Raw genomic sequence first — 20,975 nt, 5'->3', positions numbered from 1 at the left:
TTTCAGCTCGAGAAATGCTGAGTGTATTCTTCCCTTTTGGTTTTCTATCTCCAGGTCTTTGCACATGTCATTATAATACTTTACTTTGTCTTCCGAACCCACCCTTTGAAATCTTCTGTTCAGCTCTTTCGCGTCATCGTTTCTTCCTTTTGCTTTAGCTACTCGACATTTAAGAGCCAGTTTCAGAGTCTCTTCTGACATCCACTTTGGTATTTTCTTTCTTTCCTGTCTTTTTAATGATCTCTTACTTTCTTCTTGTAAGATGTCTATGATGTTATTCCACAACTCGTCTGGTCTTCAGTCATTAGTATTCAGCGTGGCAAATCTATTCTTGAGATGGTTTCTAAATTCACATGGGATATTCTCAAATTTGTACTTTGGCTCTCATGGACTTGTTCTAATTTTCTTCAGTTCCAACTTGAATTTGCATACAAACAATTGATGATCTGTTCTGTCGTCAGCTCCTGACCTTGTTCTGACTGATGATATTGAGCACCAACCACTAAGGCCAATGATGAAGAAATTGAAGATTTTTACCAACTTATGTAGTCTGAAATTGATCGAACATGCAATCAGGATGCATTGATAATTACTGGTGACCGGAATGTGAAAGTTGGAAACAAAGTAGAAGGATCAGGTGGAAAATATGGCCCTGGTGATAGGAATGATGCTGGAGATCACATGATAGAATTTTGCAGGACCGATGACTTCTTCTTACCCCAGCACTACTTAGTCTTTATCTCTAGTCTGCTCTGAAACCTGTCAGAGCCACTCCTTGCTAAGACATTAGTAGTCTTATTCTGTGCGTGTATAGGCTAGTTGTCAGTCAAGGACTCAACAGGGACCCCCACATAGACTTTTGGACCTCCCTCTGCATGGTACTTCATTCCAGCTGCTTCAGACTCTGATCTCTGTCTCCTCAACTTGGTGCTCTGCTTGGTTTTAGCCCACTGTCCCATGGTCAGGAAACTGTACCCAGGTAGAGAGTTGTGGTAATCATGAGGCTCATTTCACGGGTTTTGCTTCTTTCAGGGATTACATTTTTAAACTACTTGTCTACATTTTGAAAACAGAAGCTTCATATATTTTTCTCCAGTTTTATGATTGTTTACGGAGGGAGGACTGGTCTACTACCAATTATTCTGCCATAGCTGGAAGTTGCTCCCAGAGCCTTCTGAAGATCTGCTCCAATTTAGATTTGTTGGTCTTTTTTTTTTTTTTAGAATTAGAGAACCCAAATGCTGGAGGAGCTCTTACATACTACCACGTATAGTGGTACATTTTACAGGCCCAAAGAGGGGGAGGGACCTGCACCTGGACACAGCACAACATAATAGCTGGCTTGGAGCCAGCTTACTAGACAGGTGGAGAGCATCTAGCCCCGTGTTTAGGAGATAATGAGAACACACAAAGGACCCCTGGTCAGGCCCTCTTCTGCTGTAGTTCAGAATACATCTCTTTTCATCCCTCCCACTGCCCTGGCCTTTCCCTGAGGATTTTAGAGGGTAGGGACAAGGGCTGCCCACCTTCCCTTTAGGTCCTCCTTCTCTCCTCAAAGTTTGGCCACTGAGTTGCTCTCTAGGGTCTCGGAAGGCTTTCCCTCTCTCTGTCTACCTTCTAGCCTCTCCTATGTGATTACCACCAAGGTGCTGGGCTGGTGGCCTACCCAGTGGAACTACTGCTTTGGGTTTGGGTTTGTGGGATTGGTCTTCCTGTCTCCTGTGTTGGGCCACATTGCCAAGTTCACCAGAGGCCTCCTCTTTCCTTTAGCTGCAGATTTGGGACACGGCTGGCCAGGAGAGGTTCCGCACGATCACCCAGAGTTATTACCGCAGTGCGAACGGAGCCATCCTTGCTTATGACATTACTAAGAGGAGCTCCTTCTTGTCAGTGCCTAACTGGATTGAGGATGTGAGGAAGTATGCGGGTTCCAACATCGTACAGCTGCTGATTGGTGAGTTTGGAGAGATTAGAGGCAGTAGCGTGGGGCACTGAGGTTGGGAGAGTTCCTTGGGACCATGAGTCCTGTCTCTATTTTTTTGTGGTAAAATATGTATACCAAAGCATTTGCCATTTCAGTCATTTTTGTGTGTACAATTCAATGACATTAATTACATTCACCATGTTGTGTAACTATCACCTCTATCTGTTTTCAGGTTTTTTCATCACCCTTAACAGAAGCTCAGTGCCCCCTAAGCAGTGACTTCCTCTTACACAGCTGTGCTTACTTATATCTGGCAGAGAGGGGTGGGAATGCTGTGGGTCTCAGGACAGGCTTGCCCTACACCTGTGGGCCTCACCAAGCTGCACCTGGCCTTTCTCTGCAGGGAACAAGTCGGACCTTGGCGAGCTCCGGGAGGTCCCACTGGCCGAGGCACAGAGCCTGGCTGAGCACTACGATATCTTGTGTGCCATCGAGACGTCGGCCAAGGACTCGAGCAACGTTGAGGAGGCCTTCCTGCGGGTGGCCACGGAGCTCATCATGCGGCACGGAGGCCCCATGTTCAGTGAGAAGAGCACCGACCACATCCAGCTGGACAGCAAGGACATCAGCGAGAGCTGGGGCTGTGGGTGCTGACTGGGGTGCCGGGCACACAGGCCGGGCCTCCCCACCTCTGTCTCTCTCTGGCCTGCCAAACCAAGCCCCGAGCTAACCCTCCAGGGCACCGGTGGTTCTAGAGTGGCTAGAGAGATCCTGGAACTACCCCTCCCATGACCTGCATGTGGGCAGGAAATCGGCCTTTGAGGAAGGAAGAAGCAAGAAACCTCTTGCAGGGGCTGCTGGTCACTGTGGACCCAGCCTGCTGCCCAAGGCCTTCCCTCAGTGTCTTCACATTCCAGGACTGGCCTGAGCTGCCAATGTGAACAGCAGTTGGGGGATCCAGAAGTGGCCCCTCCTCCACATCTACTCCTGAGCATTTCATATCTTGCATTTGCTGCAGCTGTGGCAGCAGGTAGCTGCTTTCTAGGGATGCGGCTGGTGACCTGGGTCTTCAGGTCACTCCAGGGCCCCAGTGTGTAGCAGCAGACAACAAGAGTTATTCGGCAACCAGACCAACAGGCTGTCCCGTGGGTCACTGCCCTGGAGCAGCCTCAACACCCAGCTGAGGGACCTTCTTCCTTTCTTCACTGCCAGCTCTCGGTTCCCAGACACCTCCTTGGGGCCTGGCTTACTGCCTTATACACCACCTCCTATGTGCTTTGATGTCCAGAGGAGCTTCTCATTTTCTCTGGCACCAAGTGTGGGGTCATGACCACAGCCCAGTGGGGTCTGTCTTCTAGCTAGGGCCCAGAGTTTTGCCACTCAGATTGCAAAACCAGTTAATTCTTCAGCACTGGCTTGCAGGAACCTGGGATGCGGGGAATGAGATAGGAAAGTGAACATTTCAGATGGAAGTAAAACCTTGCCTCCCTGAGGCTCAGGTCTTAGAGGGACCCTTAAGTCACCCAGTCAGACCCCAGGTGCCAGAATCCTTCCTGCTGTGTTCAGAGGCGCCGGTTCCCCCACTGGACCCAGCCTAGCTTCTGTGTTTCCCAGACAAAAAAGGTGAGACCCTGGCTGTACTTGGTCTGGCCATTTTCACCCCCTTGGCCCTTTCGCCCTTAGCTGCCTCCACCCGAACTGGGGGGCTTCTCTCAGAGTGGCAGTGCTGGAGGTCCTGCCTCCCTTGCTTTAACACCTCCTGAGGTGCCCTAGGGCCCTCCGAAGCGGTCTGTATCCCATACAGGTGCCCAAGGCCTCCACAGCTCCGCCTCAGCTTCTATCCGGCACTTCCTGTCCCCTATGAGTGTCTTCTCTCCATGCCAACTCAGTTTATCTTCCCCAAGCCCTTCCTCCCTTCCCCAACTTGCCAACCCTGCCCTTTTATTTGTGTCATTTAGGATCCCACAAATGGCCTGGCTGGACATACTTCTGAGGAGAGCTGCCCCATCCCTGGCTCTGTCCCTTGCCCATATACCCTCTCAAGCAGGAGTCCTTTCCCCCATCCCTTGGCCTGGTGGTATCCCTTGGGGCCGGGCTGAAGCCATTTCCTGCAGGCTCCCAGTGGAAGCACTCTTCCCCTCCCTCCTGTCTGACCTCAGAAACAAATGATGTTAAGAAGGGGCTCAGGCCCCTCGGTGGGTTGACTGCATGTGGGGTGCTGGCTGGCCTCTGTAGTACCCCCCAGGCAGGGCCCTCACTGTCAGACAGGGACTGGACTGCAGTAAGAGAAAATAAGGAAGTGTGAGAACAACCCAGCCTGTTTCCTTCCCCCGGCAGGCTTGGCCCTCTCCCAGCAGCCCAGGGCCTCTGGGGCAAGAGGAGAACAGTTTAATCTCTTCCTTTGTTTATAAACTGCCTAAGAGCAGGAGCAGGTGTGGTCAGGGGCAGAGACGGGGGCTGGGGTAGGTGCAGGGGTGGGGAGGCCAGGAGGTGTCCTGGCAGCCACCAGGCCATGGGAGAAGGGCCACCTGAGGCCTGGTTAGGGCCAGGTGACAGGGCTTAAAGAACAGGAAGGAGACTGGTGTTTTACACTCACAGTGGGAGCCTAGGGCAGGACAAGAACTTGAAGTCCAGACTCCTAAAGGTGTTGAATTCTTGGCAGCTCCCAACTAGAGAGGTGGATCTCTGTCCTCCCAGAAGGGGGTTTTGACTCCAAGGACACAGGCCCCAGCAGGTGTGGAGCTGGAGAAGCTCCTAATTCATATTGAATTCAGTTACTCTTCCCCAAGAGGGCTGCCAGGGGCCAGCCCCACCAGCCTGGCCTCTGCCCACTGTCAAACCTGGACTCTTGGGGGTGGGGGGATGCCATTTGCATTTGGGAAATTTTTCATGTTACCTATTTATGAATATATGAATCTTTATATCAAATCTATTTTTTAAGACATGGAAAAGTTGCCTTTTTGGAAACTTAGCAGAGCCAGAGTGTACACATTCCTAAACCATTAAACAGATTTCTGTAATGAGCCAATGACACCAGACTGGTTCTCTCACCTTTGAGCCCAGGGCCGGCCCAGGTGACCACATCCTCACAGATGGTTTCACCTGCCTAGCTGGTCCCCACTATGGCGTCTCCAGGCCCTGGGCGTCTCCAGGCCTGCCTTTGAGCCCTGCTGAGACCTGCTCTCACCCAGACCCCACTCAGACTGTGGGGCAGAGAAGCAGCCTGTGCCTACGAGACAGGAACAAGCTTGGGTGGTCCCATCTCTGCCAGGGACACCTGTATGACCCCAGGCAAGTCGCAGCACCTCTCAGGGCCCCGGGCTCCCTTAATTGGAAAATAAAAGGCTTGTGTAGGGGATAGGGGTTCTAGGGTATGGTTTGGTGATTGCTAGGGCATCTGGCCCAGCATCGTTCACGCTTTTCTTACAACTCTTTGAGGGAGGGGTCACTAGCCCTGCTTTGTACAGTGAGCAAACTGAGGCCTGGAGGCTGATTTCCTTGCCTGAGCCTTACAGCCACTATGAAGCAGAATGGCTATTCCAGGTCAGGGTCTGAGCCCCATGAGGCTGACCCTGGTTTGCTCACTGCTACACACCAGTTCATAGAATCACCCAGGCACAGTTGGTGCTCAGTCAAGGTTTGTCCGTGCCCCAGGAGGCCCATGGTTCCATGGTCAGCCAAAATTCTCTGGGGTCTGGTCACTAAGAGGGGGGCCTCTGGGCAGAGATCATGGAGCACTACCTGGAACCCTGCTGGCTGCTTCCTCTTTCAAGGAGAAGGAGAAGAGGTCAGGAGGACTGCCCCGCCTGAAGGCTCTGTTCTAAGAAATCGACAGGATGGGTGTCACCAACAACCACTGTCACCCAGATCTGCCCCTTACTGGGACTGTGACCCCTACCCTGGGCCTGGTACCCTCAGGAGGATGCAGATTCCCCCACTTGCACCCTGGGAAGCTTCAAGAGACCCTGGGTGGGGGGCTCTTAAAGTTGAAGGCTGGGCCAGGGAGCCCCTCCCCATCCCCTGCATCCAGCTGTCCCTGGCGCTTGTGGTACTTGCCCAGTGGATGAGCAAGGCTTGCGGGCCCCCCATTGAGGGCCCGCAGGCCCAGGCACTTGCTGACCAGCTTCCTGGGGAAGGAAGGCGGGCCTGTTACTTGACTTCTGCTCTCATCTAAATGAAGGGCAGCCCCTTAGCACGTGGGTCCCTTGGAAGGAAAACCTGTCACTGGGCCTGAGCCTGGTCATCCTACATGCCCCCAGAGGCTCAGATGGTGTCAGGCTGTCTTGGTGGCCCTCGATGCCCCCGACCACACCATGGGACTGCCTGACCCCGGGGCAAACTCAGAGATAGCAGGCTTGGTCCTGGGCTTTAGAAACAAGAGACCGAGGCTGAGCCCTAGAAAGCACTTGCTCTGAGCACTCACCAAGTTTGTTCCTTAGACCTCCATGAAGCCAGGTCCCAGGCAGGATCCTAGGTTCCAGAGAGGACCTGGCCTGACCTGCCCTGCCTCCAGCCTCGACCCTTCCCTCCTCCCTGCACATACTGCCAGGCGCTTGCTGGGGGCCCTCCCCTCCTGACCCCTCTACAGATCCCGCAGCCTCACGGGACTCTGAGGCTCTTCAATCCCTTCCTCACCACCCCACTTCCTCTCTCTCCCTCCTCTCCACCCCGCTCCCAGTCCCCACCTCTCTCCTGGGCCTTGCTGCCTCCTCCTGGCCTTGTCCAGCCACTGGGCTCCACAGCAAATCACACACCTACTAGGTCACTGCTCCCTTGCTCAGAACCTCTCCAGGGCTCCCTGCTGCTATCAGTCTCCTTAAAGAGAACTGGCCACCTTTAGCCCCTGCACATGGCAATTCTCTGACCAGACCGGGCCCCTTGTGCATGCCATCATCTGCAGGCCAGGAACCCCATTCATATAACCTGTATGGAGCCCCAGCCCAAAGGTCTGACTCTGAGCTCCCGGGACCCCCAGAGCGTGGGTGCCCTGGCTAGCACTGCCCTGTGCTGCCCCTGGGAGGGAAGAGCCAGCTCAGCTGTGAGGTTTGGGCTCCCTTGTGTTCCTGTGCCTCTGTGACGGGAGGTTGTCACACATCCATGTTTGAGGCCCTGATCTGTGAGGCGTGGTCCTGGCCTGTTCTCAGCTGCGGCCATGGAGGCTTTGGGGAGGTTTGAGTCTGCCCCCATCTAAGCTCTGAGGTGGAGCCTGGGGTTTGAATCCAGCCCCCTACCCCTTCCCCACACTCTGGGGCTGAGTTCTGGGAGCTCTTGGGACAGCAGGACAGCCGGCTATTTCTGGGACTCCGGACCTCACAGCCGAATGCAACCATAACTTCAGTAGTTAGCCCAGGGATCAAGCTGCAGACAAGGGAGTTTCCTGTCATATAAAATTCAAAGATATTCATTCATTAGCATAATAACAATTGCATCTGCAGTATCGTGGACCTCCATTACTTTAGGAGTTTGAGGGTCTGTGTGCTAGTCAGAAGGAGCTGACTTCCAGGTCCAGGAGTTTCTCCGCACAGGGACCACTGGTCTAAAGGGTGCACTATCCACTCCTGGCTGTTCTTCCTTGGTGGCAGTGGAATGCTCTATTTCCCCCCTCTGGGGTGGCTCATTTCAAGCCCAGCAGGATAGCAAAACTGACTAATCCCTTTGGTGGGCTACAATTACCCTATTTGCATGGTCCTGCCCAATCACTTGGGTGGGAGTTAGAAGACCATGGCTAGAAAGGCCACACAAAAGCGATCCTCACACTGCACTGGATCTCTCTATAAGCTGTAAACTCTTTCATCAGAGAAGATACAAACCCACAGACAGACCCAAAATATGATGGCATCGTCAGGAGTCAGTAGACACTTGGGTGAAGGCTGCCCAGTTTACATGTTTAAACCAAAAACCAAACCTGTTGCTGTTGAGTTGATTCTGACTCATAGTGACCCTACAGGACAGAGGAGAACTGCCCCATAGGGTTTCCATAGAGTGGCTGGTGGATCCAAACTGCTGACCTTTTGGTTAGCAGCCAAATGCTTAACCGCTGCGCCACCAGGTTTTCAGTTTTCATGTTTAGGACCTTCAAACTTCTATCAGAATGATGGTACAGCCACCCGAGATGATGGAGGCTGATATTTACTGAGATGTGACTAAGGGCTTATATTGTTCTAAGCACTTTACGTGAATTCACAAGAGTTTAAGTGCTTTTCCCCAAACCACACATCTAGCAAGTGGCAGAGATAAGATATGACCCCAGGCATTCTGTGCTTCCTTATTTGTTGTTGTGTGCCATTGAGTCAGAAACCCTGGTGGCGTAGTGGTTAAGTGCTACCGCTGCTAACCAAAGGGTCAGCAGCAGTTCGAGTCCACCAGGTGCACTTTGGAAACGCTATGGGGCAGTTCTACTCTGTCCTGCAGGGTCGCTATGAGTCAGATTTGACTTGATGGCACTGGGTTTGATTTGATCTTTTTACCATTGAGTCAATTTTGACTTAGAGCCACCCCATGTGACAAAGTAGAACTGCCCACAGGGTTTTCTAGGCTGTTATCTTGACAGAGCAAATAGCCAAGTATTTCCTCTTTAGAGCCACTGGTGAATTTGAACTGCCAACTTTTTGGTTAACAGCTGAGTGCTTATCCATTGAGCCACCAGGGCTCCTTAGTCTGTGCCTTAACCACGTGAAATCCCGAGAATGAACATTGAGTATTCCTAAGGAGCACTGGTGGCACAGCGGTTAAGAGCTCAGCTACTAACCAAAAGTTTGGCAGTTTGAATCTACCAGCTGCTCCTTGGAAACCCTATGGAGCAGCTGGACTCTGTCCTATGGGCTTGCTATGAGTCAGAATCAACTCAATGGCAATTTTTTTTTTTTTTTTAGTAAGGGGACCCTGATTTAGATTTGACAAAAAGGACACGGTTCTAAATGGACATCTCTGAGAATAACACCTCTTGGTGTTTCAAGGTGTCTGTCTCCTCACCCCCTCACCCCGCCCCATGTGTGTAATCTGCCTTTATTTTTCTCTTTTTAGAACTCAGAAATGGTTAGGTTTAGGATCTGCTATACTCTGGTATGGAGCCCTGGTGGCGCAGTGGTTAAGAGCTCAGCTGCTAACCAAAAGGTCAGCAGTTTGAATCCACCAGCCTCTCCTTGGAAGCCCTATGGGGCAGTTCTACTTTATCTTATAGGGTTGCTATGAGTCAGCTTCTACTCGACAGCCGCAGGGCCTGTACACTCTGGTATGACATCACTAACATATCAAAAGAAAAATCCTACTTCCAAACAGGGTTTTATTTTCAGGTACATGGGTTAGGATTTCAACACATATATTTGGGGGACAAAATTCATAACAATCATGCATTGCTTATATATAATCCGGAAAACCAATACAGCTATTTCCATTTAGAAAAAAAATTTGAAATAAAAATGTCTGGTTGTGATCTGAACCACATACAGCTTTACAGAGAAAGACCTCAGGAGGAAATACCGCAGCTCCGCCTCTGGGTGATGCACGTATGCCTGACTCTGGCCCTCTGCTTCTTTATATGAGTTGCCTTTCAATGAGCATGTATTCTTTCCGGAGCTAAAAAACTCACTGCCGTCAAGTCGATTCCGACTCATAGCGACCCTATAGGACAGGGTAGAACTAGAGATGAAAAAAGAAAGCTTATGTATAAAAAATACATACACACCTAAAACACCAATGTGTTGATAGTAATTGTCTTTGGCTAAAGGAGCTTACAGAGATTTCTTAGATTAATTTTTTTTAAGTAGTGCATTTTTAACGTGTGGTAAAATAAATATAACATAAAATTTACTATTTAACCATTTTTAAGTGTACGATTCAGTGGCATTAAGTACATTTCACAAAACTGTGTAATGTACTCATCACCACCACCTGTCTCTAGAAAGTTTTCACCATCTCAAATTATATTATTATTTTTTCTAAATTGTCTTAGTTATCTGGTGCTGCTATAACAGAAATACCACAAGTGGACGGCTTTAAAAAAGAGAAGTTTATTTTCTCACAGTAAAGTAGTATAAAAGGCTAAATCCAGTGTGCCAGCTCCAGGCAAAGGCTTTCTCTCTCTGTTCGCTCTGGAGGAAGGTCCTTGTCCTCTGTCTTCTCTTGGTCTGGGACCATCTCAAGCACAGGAACCTCAGGTCCAAAGGACACGCTCTGCTCCCAGCAGTGCTTTCTTGGTGGTATGAGGTTCCCAACTCTCTGCTTGCTACCCTTTCCTTTTATCTCTTGGGAGATAAAAGGTAGTTCAGGCCACACTCCAGGAAACTCCCTTTACATTGGAACAGGGATGTGACCTGGGTAAGGTTGGTGTTACAATCCCACCCTAATCCTCTTAACATAAAATTACAGTCACAAAATGGAGGACAACTACAAAATACTTGGAATCATGGCCTAACCAATTTGATACACACATTTTGGGGGGGACGTAATTCAATCCATGACATAAGTGTATTGCTTTTTATTAAAAAAAAAATTAACTTATTTTGTTGTTGTTGAGAACATACACAGCAAAACATACCCCAATTCAACAATTTCTACATGTACATTTCAGTGACATTGGTTACATTCTTTGAGTTGTGCAACCATTCTCACCGTCCTTTTCTGAGTTGTTCCTCCCCATTAACATAAATTCACTGCTCTCTGAGTTCCTATCTAGTCTTTCCAGTTGCTATTGTCAGTTTGATCCCACATAGGTACATCTTGAAAGAACACAACGTACAAGGTAGACATTCTTTACTAGTTAAGCTAAACTATTGCCAAACTACATTCATTTTTTTAATGCTTCTGAGACAGGCCTCTTTTTTTTTTTTTACTATTATTTATTTATTATTTTTTGTTGTGCTTTAGATGAAGATTTACAGAAAAAATTTGTTTCTCATTACACACTTAATACGCAGTTTTGTGACATTGGTTGCCAACTCTGTGACATGTCAATACCCTCCCCTTCTTGATCTTGAGTTCCAGATTTCCATTCGTCCAGCTTTCCTGTCCCCTCCCACCATCTTGTCCTTGCCCCTGGGCTGGTGTGCCCATTTAGTTGAGCTACGTGTATTATTGTTTGTTTTATGGGCCTGTCTAATCTTTGGCTGAAGGGTGAACCTCAGGAGTGACTTCCGTACTGAGTTGAAAGGGTGTCTGGGGCTGAGACAGGCCCCTTATTAAGGAGTGCTCATGAAATGATGTCATGGCTCAAGGCACTTTTTTTTTTTTTTTTAATGGAAGAGGAAAATACAACTTGATTTCAAGGCTTGTCATAGGCACTAATAACACCCATTTGGAAGAGCTGGCTCAGTGAAGGACCCAGCACAGGACCTCTGTGAAAGCAAGGGCTTTGCCTCCTTCGTGGGGCAGCAGAAGGGTTTTAAATCAATGCTAGTTATCTGTGAGAAGACAGTGATGAGCTTCCTTTCATGGCGTTATCATATGGGAAATCAGCATGAGCTTTCTACATTGCCACCATTTAGTCGAGATTTTGTTCTCCCACTGGTGTAGAGTAAAATTCTAAAAGGCCATCTATATGAGATCCAAATTCCAGATGGCCCAGCATCCCCCTGCCGAGACCCTAGAGCAAGGGACAGCCAGTTGTCAGGGGCTGGCACCTGGTATCCTTTCAGATCCCCTAAAAATGTGTGTGTACTGGGGGGACTGTCAAAAAATAAGCTGCCAACCTTTCCAGGGGACACATACTGGTCCACTCTCATGGGAGAACCCCCCTCTTGGGGGAGAGGATGTTCTGAATTATCAAAAGAGTCAAATTTGCAACATATTTGGCATCCTAGTTTGTTTTAAAGAATCCCCATATTTTAAGGATCGACTATATTCGGTGGGTGAAAGAGGAGGAAGGAAGTGTGAATGGTAAGAACAATTGGGGAACTATTTTATTTAATCCTAAAAACAACTGCATTCACCTAAAATTTAATGCAACCGTTTAGTGTGTCCTCCCACAAATTTTCTCTTCATGCAGGATATAGACTTTTCAGGTCAGCCAGCAGGTCAGTGCTAAGTAAGTGTCTGTAACCACCCACAGGAGGGCTTATGAGGGAGGCCTTAGGAGAAAGACTGCCTGGAGTCAAATTCTAGCTCTGCTACTTACCTTTCTAGGCCTCAGTTTACCCATCTATAAAATGGGACTGTGAAGGTGACAAGGTACCCTCCTGTCCTAAGATTTAAAAATCTTCATAAAGGTGAGGTACTGGTAGACATGTCTGGCCCTCGAGTTTCTGCTGAATACAATATTTTGCACCCAGAATCATCCCAGGAGCAGTGGGCACACAGAGCCGGGCACCGCTGGGGTCCGGTCTGCACAGAGCCTCCTTGTTCACAACACCAGGCACCCCCTCGGCTCTTCTCCCTTACTGTGTGGTTGTTTATCCAGCCCTCCTAGTGTTCTTTTTCTCTCCACAGCTTGTTCTTTGTCTGAGTCACAAATTCAGAATTCTTCTAAACTGGCTACAAATGAAAACATCAAGAATGCATGACATATAAAAAGCGTGTACTCAAATTTCCAAGCAGGATAGAAAACAGGCAGAAGGACGGTTCTGAACAGACTTCACACGGGAAAGGGCACAAGGGATAGAAAACAAAGGATGGTAAAATATTTGTCCTTTTAGGGATCAGGGTTATGTGAGTGATAACAACTTTGCAGTGGATGACACTTTTCGTAGTTACTAAAATAGAAGAAAATTTGCAAAAACTATTAGCTCCTTTGGTGTGATGGACCACTATTGTGTGACCTTTCTTGCCATGGTCTTGTAATTCCCACTCAGGCGACTGGGTGGGACTGTGCAGATGGGGTAATTGTGGCCCACCAAAAGACAGATTGCATTGTTCAAATCTCCTGCAAAACACCCCTTTGAAAAGCAAAGATGTCACCTTGAGGACTACTGTGCACCTGACCAAGCTGTGGTGTTTTCAATGGCCTCAAATGCATGCGAAAGCTGGACAATGAATAAGAAAGACTGAAGAAGAATTGACGCCTTTGAATTGCAGTGTTGGCAAAGAATATTGAATATACCATGGACTTGCAAAAGAATGAACAAACCTGTCTTGGAAGAAGTACAACCAGAATGCTCCTTAGAGGTAAGGATGGCGAGACTACGTCTCACATACTTTGGACATGTTATCAGAGGGATCAGTCCCTGGAGAAGGACATCATGCTTGGTAAAGTAGAGGGTCAGCGAAAAAGAGGAAGACCCTCAACGAGATGGATTGACACAGTGGCTGCAAAAATAGGCTGAAGCATAGCAAGGATTGTGAGGATGGAGCAGGACCAGGCAGTGTTTCGTTCTATTGTACGTAGGGTCGCAGTGAGTTGGAATCAACTTGATGACACTTAACAACAATAGCATACCAGCAAAGTGTTCCAAGCTGTAAGTAAGGATGAGGGTATCTTAAGTGCACAAAGAGCCCTCTGGAGGAAATAATTGGGGGAGGGGGATAAGCAGGTTTAACACAGGGTTGTCCTTGGAGGACTAGGAAGAGAGCAGACCAACCCCACCAAGAGATAATGTGAACTGGCAGTAATTTAGAAGCGAAGGAGTGGGGGAGATGATAAAATGCAGAGATGCTCAGCTCACTGGGAATCCAGGAGACCCTGAGGTGGGTCCTACCCATAAGATCGGCAAAAACAGCAGTGTTTGGAGAGTGTTATATATTGGAATACAAAAAGTGCAAGCCCCCATGCCCAGCAATTGACTTCTTGGTCTACAGCAGCAACTCCCCAAACTTTCTGCTTTCAGGACCTGTTATGGTTTGAACTGTGCCTCAGAGCTCCACCCCCCGCCCCCCCGCACCAACACACACACACCAAGATATGTTGAAATCACAACCCCTGTACCTGTGAACATGAAATAGGGTCTTTGAAGATGTTATCAGTTGAATTAACATGAGGTCAGCCTGGAGTAGGGAGGGTCCTAATTCCATCTGAGTGGTGTCCTTATAGAAGAGAAGAGACAGAGGAAGATGAATGCCTGGGGCTACCAGAAACTGGGGCGGGGGGGGGAAACCCTAGTCTTCTAGTCTGACTCATAGCAACTGTATAGGACAGAATAGAACTCCACCACAGAGTTTCCAAGGAGTGCCTGGAGTCAAACTGCTGATCTTTTTGTGAAGCCATAGCACTTAACAACTACACCACCAGGGTTTCCACCAGAAGCTGAGAAAGACAAGAAAGGATCTTTGGAGAAAGCATGGGCCTGCTGACACCTGCTATAAGGCAGTAATATTTTCTGCAGGTACATTGTGGAGCCCTGGTGGCACAGTGGTTAAGAGCTATGCCTGCTAACCAAAAAAAGGTTGGCAGTTCGAATCCACTACCCTCCTTGGAAACCCTATGGGACAGTTCCACTCTGCTGTATAAGGTCTCTGTGAGTTGAATTTGACTCGACACCAATAGATTTGGTTTGCTTTTTTTGTTTCTGGGTACATATACATATTTCCAAGCCATAGAAAAGGTCTGCAGAGATCACCTCAAACTGATAGCAGTGGTTACCTCCGTGGAGGTGGAAGGGGACAGAACTGGGAGAGGGGTGTACGATTTTAATTTTTTTCAAAAAGAATATATCCAGGTATTGACTGTATAATTAAATATTAACTAAGAAAATGATATAGTTTAGCTTTCCTGTCTGAATTTCACCTACTTGCTAAGAGATTTATCCAAACAAGTCCAACTTTCTAAGATTTTTAGACATTTTCCAAAGCCTGAAATAGAAATAACCACTGTTCATTATCCAGAGTGACTTGCCATGAGGATTCCACCCCAAGGCTGTTTAGAAAGCTGACATCCAGGGTCTGGTGCCCTCCGAGTCAGACTCAGTTCTTAGAAAGTTCCCACCAGCACTTAGCGAGCACGCTTCTCCCTTACTCAGGAAAGCTGAGCTGGGCAGGGCTTCCCACCTTCTGCTCCCCGCTGCTTCTGAGGCACAGGCGACGGTGGTTAAACTATGATTTAAAAAATTCAACCTAAAGGATGGAACCAGTCCTAAGAGTCATTAGCAACAGAGTTGAAATAGAGCCCCCACAGTGCTGTATTAAAAACCCTGTTTCCTTTGCTGGAACTTACTATTATTTTCCCCGCTTTGCATTTGAACCCTGCTTTTGCCTGGAAGGTTGTATATAAACTCCATTGCACCTGCATAACATATGACTAAAAATGTTCCTGATGTAACTTGTATGAACTCCCTACTTACAAACCCCTTTAAAGGTAACTTGCCCACCTGCCCTCAGGGAGCAGTCTTGGGAGCAGCAGTTCCGACTAACTCCTTTCCTTGTACAACTAAAGGTGACTTTCCTGTTCTCCCACTTCGGTCTCTCGTTTATTGGCCAATACGAGTCACGCTTAACAAGAATCTGGGATTTCTACCTGGTAACAGAGTGAACCCCCATCTGATGGTTCAGCTGAGAAATTGTGGACAGAGTGGCTTGTGACTGAGCCATGGAACGTTTTATACATTCAAAAAATAAAGAAAGAGAAGGTGGAAGGGGAAAAGAGGTGTAGGCGGGGGAAGGAGAAGGAGAAGAAGAGGAGCAAGAAGAAGAAGTTCAAAGGAAAGGGGATTTTCTCACCTAATCACAGCTGCAATGGTGAAATTTAGGAAATATAACATCAATACAGTACTCTTATCTAATATACAATCCATATTTAAAATTCACCGATTGTCTAATTCTTGTCCATTTTAGCACTTTTTTCCCCAGTCCAAGATCCAATCCAGGATCACACATTGTATTCTTTTAACTTTTAATTTTGAGATCATTTTGAATTTACAGAAGAGTTGCAAAAACAGTACAGAGAGTTCCTGCAACCCCTCCACCCAGCTTCCTGTTATATCAATGTCTTACATAATCATAGAACAATGATAAAAACTCAAAAATTAACCTTGGTGCAATATTAACTACAAAATTTATTTGGATTTCACCAGTTTTCCCATGAATGTCCATTTTCAGTTTCAGGATTTAAGCCAGGATCCCACATTGCATATTAGTTGCCCTGTCTCCTTCCTCTCCTACAATTGATAACAGTTCTTTAGTCTTTCTCTTCTTTCCTGACCTTGACACTTTTGAAGAGTCCAAACTCAAAATCCAAATCCAATACCATCGAGTCAATTCTGACTCATAGTAACTCTATAGGACAGAGTAGAACTGCCCCATAGGGTTTCCAAGGCTGTAAATCTTTATGGAAACAGACTGCCACATCTTTCTCCTGCGGAGTAGCTGGTGGCTTTGAATCCACCAACCTTTCAGTTAGCAGCTGAGCACTTAGCAACGGTACTATTAGGGGTCTTTTTGAGGAGTATTGGCCAGTTATTTTGTAGAATGTCCCTCAGTTTGGGTTTGCCTGACCTTTCTCATGATTAGATTGAGACCTTGCACAGGGGCTATTCTCAGTGTGTCTCAGCAGGGGGTGCATGATGTCACTGCGTCTTATGACTGGTGATGTTAACCTTGATCACCTGGGTAAGGTGATGCCTGCCAGGATTCTCGACTTTGAACTTACTATTTCCCCCTTTGTGATTACTAAGTGACTTGGGGAGATACTTTGAGACTAAGCAGATATCCTGCTTCTGCTTAAAGTTTCACCTTCTGAATTTACCATCAGCTGGTGGATCTTGCCTGTGGTGATCATTACTGTGTGATTTTAATGGTGATTTGCTATTTCCCTCATTTCTTCTACATTTATCAGTTGGAATTCTTCTACAAGGAAGAGTTGTCCCTTCTCCCTCATTTATTTGTTCAATTATTCATTACATCCTCATATACTTATCTATATTAGTATGGACTCATGGATATTTGTTTTACTCTTTGGATTATAATCTGTCGTTACTTATTTTGTTGCTCAAGTTGTTCCAGCTTTGCCCTTTGGGAGCTCTTTCAGGTTGGCTCCTGTGTCCCTTTAACGTGCCCACATCCTTTTGATTCTAGAACACTTCCGGGCTCATCCTATGTATACCCTGCCCCAGCCCTAGAATCAGACATTTCTCCAAGGAGCCCTAGTTCCTTTTCTTGAGGAATGGTATTGCTGTGTGATGGATCACTTTTATATGGCCTTTTTAGCCATGGTCTTGTAACTCTCATCAATTGATTGGGTGGAACTATGCAAATAAAGTGTATGGAATCCTAATGAGAGGATTGGTCAGTTTTGCCATCTCACTAGACTTAAAATGAGCCATTCTAGAGTCAGAAAGGGAGGGACCTGACTACCACCAAGAGATGAGAGTGGAACATGTCCTTCGGACCCGGGGTCCTTGTGCTGAGATTCTCCTAGACCCAGGAGACAGAGAGAGAGCTGTAATGCCAGAGATGGAGCAAGATGTTGAGAATCAGTGGCAGAGAAGCAGCAATAGCAGAACCAGGAGGTCAGCGTGAGACAGCACAGTAGGCTTCCTGGCCCACAGAGTAAGGCGGTTACAGTGGGCATGCTGACCCACAGAGCAATAGAGCTGAGCACCTTTGGGCTGAAGCTTGCTGGCACAATGAGGGTACCCCCAGACATTTATTGGCAGAGCTAGGGTTTTGCAACACTTGCCTGTGCAGGGAAGAAGCCGGGCATAGGGGCTGAGAGGCCAAGGGCCAGAAAGAGCCCTGCCTGCGGACACAGCTGAGAAGAGACTGTCCTGATCAAAGAAGTGTATCCTGAGTATTTCCTGATCTTGAATTGTATAACCTGTTACTTCCCTGATAAACCCCATTACCAAGAGTATGGTCTGTGACTTCTATGTGGCCATTGCAACGAATTATGGAACCCAGCAAAGAAATGGAATGTGCTGTGGGAGGGATGGTCGGTGTCAGAACTGATAAAGATGGCAGAGAGAGGAGGCATGTCTAATCTCTGCCTCACAGGAATCAGACTTGGGCTAATGATCTTGATTCTCCTTCCCTCTTGTGAAGTTAGAGGAGGTCAGATGCCCCATCACATCATTTTTACAGATATTTAGATCTGGGTGAATGCTAGGTGTGCTCACTGCTACCTGAGTGTCATTGCTTCTAGTCCCCTTCAGTAGCAGCAATGGCACCCACTAGTAATGGCAGAGTGTATTTCCTAGCAATGTATTGTAACGACCCAACACATTGAATGTTGTTGTCATGTTCCTTTGCTCTCTTTTAATCTTGAACATTTCTGAGTGTTCAATTTCATGACAGTGGCATTTTTAAAGGGCCAGAAACTATGTGGTCCTCCTGTCATGCCTATGGGGCTGAATTAGGAATCTCAGTGTGGCGATCAGCATCTTGGACAGGGCTGCCAGTACTACAGGCAGGACCACCTGCTGCTCAGTGTGCTCCCAGGGGTCAAGGTCTATCTTTGATTCTCTAGAAAGGCGAGGGGCACAGGTACAAGGTGTAGGGCACAGGTGGGCAGTGGGCCATCTCATGGACACACCATGTGACAACAGAGGAGAGGTTGGAGCAATGTGTCTACAAACCAAGGGATAATGAGAATCGCTGGAAACACCAGAAGCTAAGAGAAAGGGACAAGGTAGATTCTGCTCTAGAGCCTTCAGAGAGAGCAGGGCCCTGCTCATGCTTTGATTGCAGACTTCCAGCCTCCAGAACTGTGAGATAATAGAAGAGAAAGAAAAAGAAGGATGGGGCCCTGACAGCATAAGAAGTAAGGAGAGAGGGAGCCCACAGGGAGACTGAGGAGGAGTGACCCAAGAGGCAGGAGGAAAACTGGAGAGTATGACATCTCAGAAGTCAGGAGAGGACAATTTCTAGAAAGTCGGACTCATGAGTTACTCCAGGGATCCTGGCTGAGGGAGGTATGTGCCGTCTTTGACAGGGCTTCCATCTCTGGGCCCAGGGCAGCTGTTTTAGTTGTCCTTAAGGAAAGGGGAAGTGGCTTCGCAGCTAAAGAGATGGCGTGGGAGCTGCCCAATCACTCCCTGTCCCATGCTAGTGGCCTGAACTCCATCACTTGGCCACATTAGGTACCACATGAATGGCTAAAACTGGTGGGGGCAGGAAGATGGTGTTCTATTAATATGGCAGGGGGAGGCAAGGAGAATAGGGCTCCAGGGGTCCAACTGAAAAGGCATTGCTCTAGATGAACTTCTACATCTCTGGCTGGTCAGTCTCCTGCGAACAGTGGTCCAGTCACCTTCACTTGTCTCCTCCATCCTACCACTCCCCTGCCATGGATGGGCCCAGCTGAGGTGTGCAAGGGTGTGAATATACACAGGTTAAAGTCGTTTCTCCTGACCAGCCCTGCATCCCCACATGAGCCCCAGCAGCACCTTCCATAAGAGCAGCCCCCTTCTTGCCCTCTTTTCTCCCTGCTTTGGCCCAGACCTAGAGACCAACTATTTGTGGTATTTTTGGTTACAGCATCACTAAGAAATGAAGACAGTCTTCTAGAGAGCAACTAACTGGTCAGATGGCAATGAGAGTGAAGAGTAAACCTTGATTTCGATAAGCCGCTGAATTGGCCAATTATTTGTTACACCAGCTGGTAAAAATTACCTGGACACATTTTCCACATGCAGGTGGATACTTAAAATACCCTTGAGGGAGATGATCATGAGGATGATATCGTGGTGGCTATTGGGATAGGGGAAACCCTGGTGGCTTAGTGGTTAAGTGCTACAGCTGCTAACAAAAAGGTCGGCAGTTCGAATCTACCAGGCGCTTCTTGGAAACTCTATGGGGCAGTTCTACCTGGTCTATGGGGTCCTTGTGAGTTGGAATCGACTTGACAGCAATGGGTTTGGTTTGGTTTTTATTGGGATAGGTTGATGGTGACAACAGAGTTGGTACTTTGGTTATGATGAGGACAGCATTCACGGTTGCTTGATGCTAGTGCTAATGACTGTGGTGGGGTGAGGCGGTGGGGTGAGGGAGGGAACGGAGCCAGTGGTGGTGTGTTAAGTTCAGGCTGCTGTAATGGTTGTGAGGGAGTGATGCGGATGGCAGTGGAGGTGGTGTGGATTGTCTTACTGGCTGTGGGAACCTGGAGTGGGTGTTGACAGTGATGGCACTGACTGTGGGGGACAGCAGTGGCCTGGTAGGGGATGGCATCTTTGTTGTGATTGGGGATGGAGGTGGTGCATTTGGCATGGCTGCGCTGGGATTGATGGCAGTAGGTGGGTGGGGTTGTGTACATGGCTCTGTGGTGGCAGCCTTGCTTGTAGATGTGGTGGGTCTGGAACAGAGGCCGTGGGAGGGAGAATGGTGGATTGAATTCCCAACATTCCCTGGGGCTTTTTCACCTCAGGAAATCTGCATCCTGATCTTGAAGTTTCCTCCCTTCTTGCCTGCCCTTAGGGGAGTCACAGCCCCCAGGGGTAGAGGAGGAAAGGGAGAGAGAAGCTGAAGAAGAGAAACAAGTGAAAGAGAAGGTGAGAAAGGATGAGACTACAGAAGGATGGAAGCTCAAAGGCCATTTTAGGGAAAGAACGTGCCCTCTCCAGGTGTTTCTGTTGCAGTGGTATAAATCTGTCCTCTCCTCTCCGCTGCGGTCTTCAGCGTGGTCTACTCCACTCCCTGCCGCATTGTGAGGACAAGTTTTTTGGGAACTTGGAGAGGGCCAAATATTTAAAAGAAACTGGCTGGGGACAGCCCAGGGAGAAGCAGGTGCCAGGAGACAGGAGGGCTGAGAACCCAGGTCCCCAGCACCTGGCAGGTCTAGGGTCTGGCTTGGAACACCCAGGGATTGTGGAATTGGCAGGGTGGAGCGGGACAGCTCATTTTACCAAGAGCCTGAGGGACAGAGATGCCCCCAGCTGACATCTGCTTACGACAAAATGAATCCAGGTTTCCAGAAGGAGTCGTCCTGGGGTGGTAGAAGTGGTTAATGCATTCAGCTACTAACTGAAAGGTGGGCAGTTTGAGTCCACGCAGAGGTGCCTGGAACCAAAGGCCTGGCAATTTATATCTGAAAGGGCACAGCCATTGAAAACCCTGTGGAGCAGTTCTACTCTGACACACACGGAGTCGCCATGAGTGGAGTCAAATCGAAGGCAACGGGTTTTTGATTTCAGAAGGCACCAGACTCGGGTGTCGAGAGGAAGAAAAAAGGTCTCTGAGCTTAGATAAGACAGCAGAG

General features: G+C 48.1%; 1 protein-coding gene across 1 annotated transcript in view; it reads left to right on the top strand.

Annotated features, from left to right (window-relative positions):
* RAB43 (RAB43, member RAS oncogene family) overlaps positions 1-6,097 on the top strand; it is a 44,527-nt gene extending 38,430 nt beyond the window's left edge. Inside the window, exons 2-3 of the mRNA XM_049863150.1 lie at positions 1,771-1,954; positions 2,328-6,097. Of these exons, the coding sequence (XP_049719107.1) occupies positions 1,771-1,954; positions 2,328-2,578 (435 nt within the window). The 3' untranslated portion in view covers positions 2,579-6,097. The remainder of the gene's footprint in view (positions 1-1,770; positions 1,955-2,327) is intronic.
* The last annotated feature ends 14,878 nt before the right edge of the window (positions 6,098-20,975 follow it).

The sequence above is a fragment of the Elephas maximus genome, chromosome 20 (assembly GCF_024166365.1).
Source record: "Elephas maximus indicus isolate mEleMax1 chromosome 20, mEleMax1 primary haplotype, whole genome shotgun sequence".
Classification (NCBI taxonomy): Eukaryota; Metazoa; Chordata; class Mammalia; order Proboscidea; family Elephantidae; genus Elephas; species Elephas maximus.
Note: the sequence above shows the minus strand (reverse complement) of the source record. Positions and strands in the feature narration are given on the sequence as shown.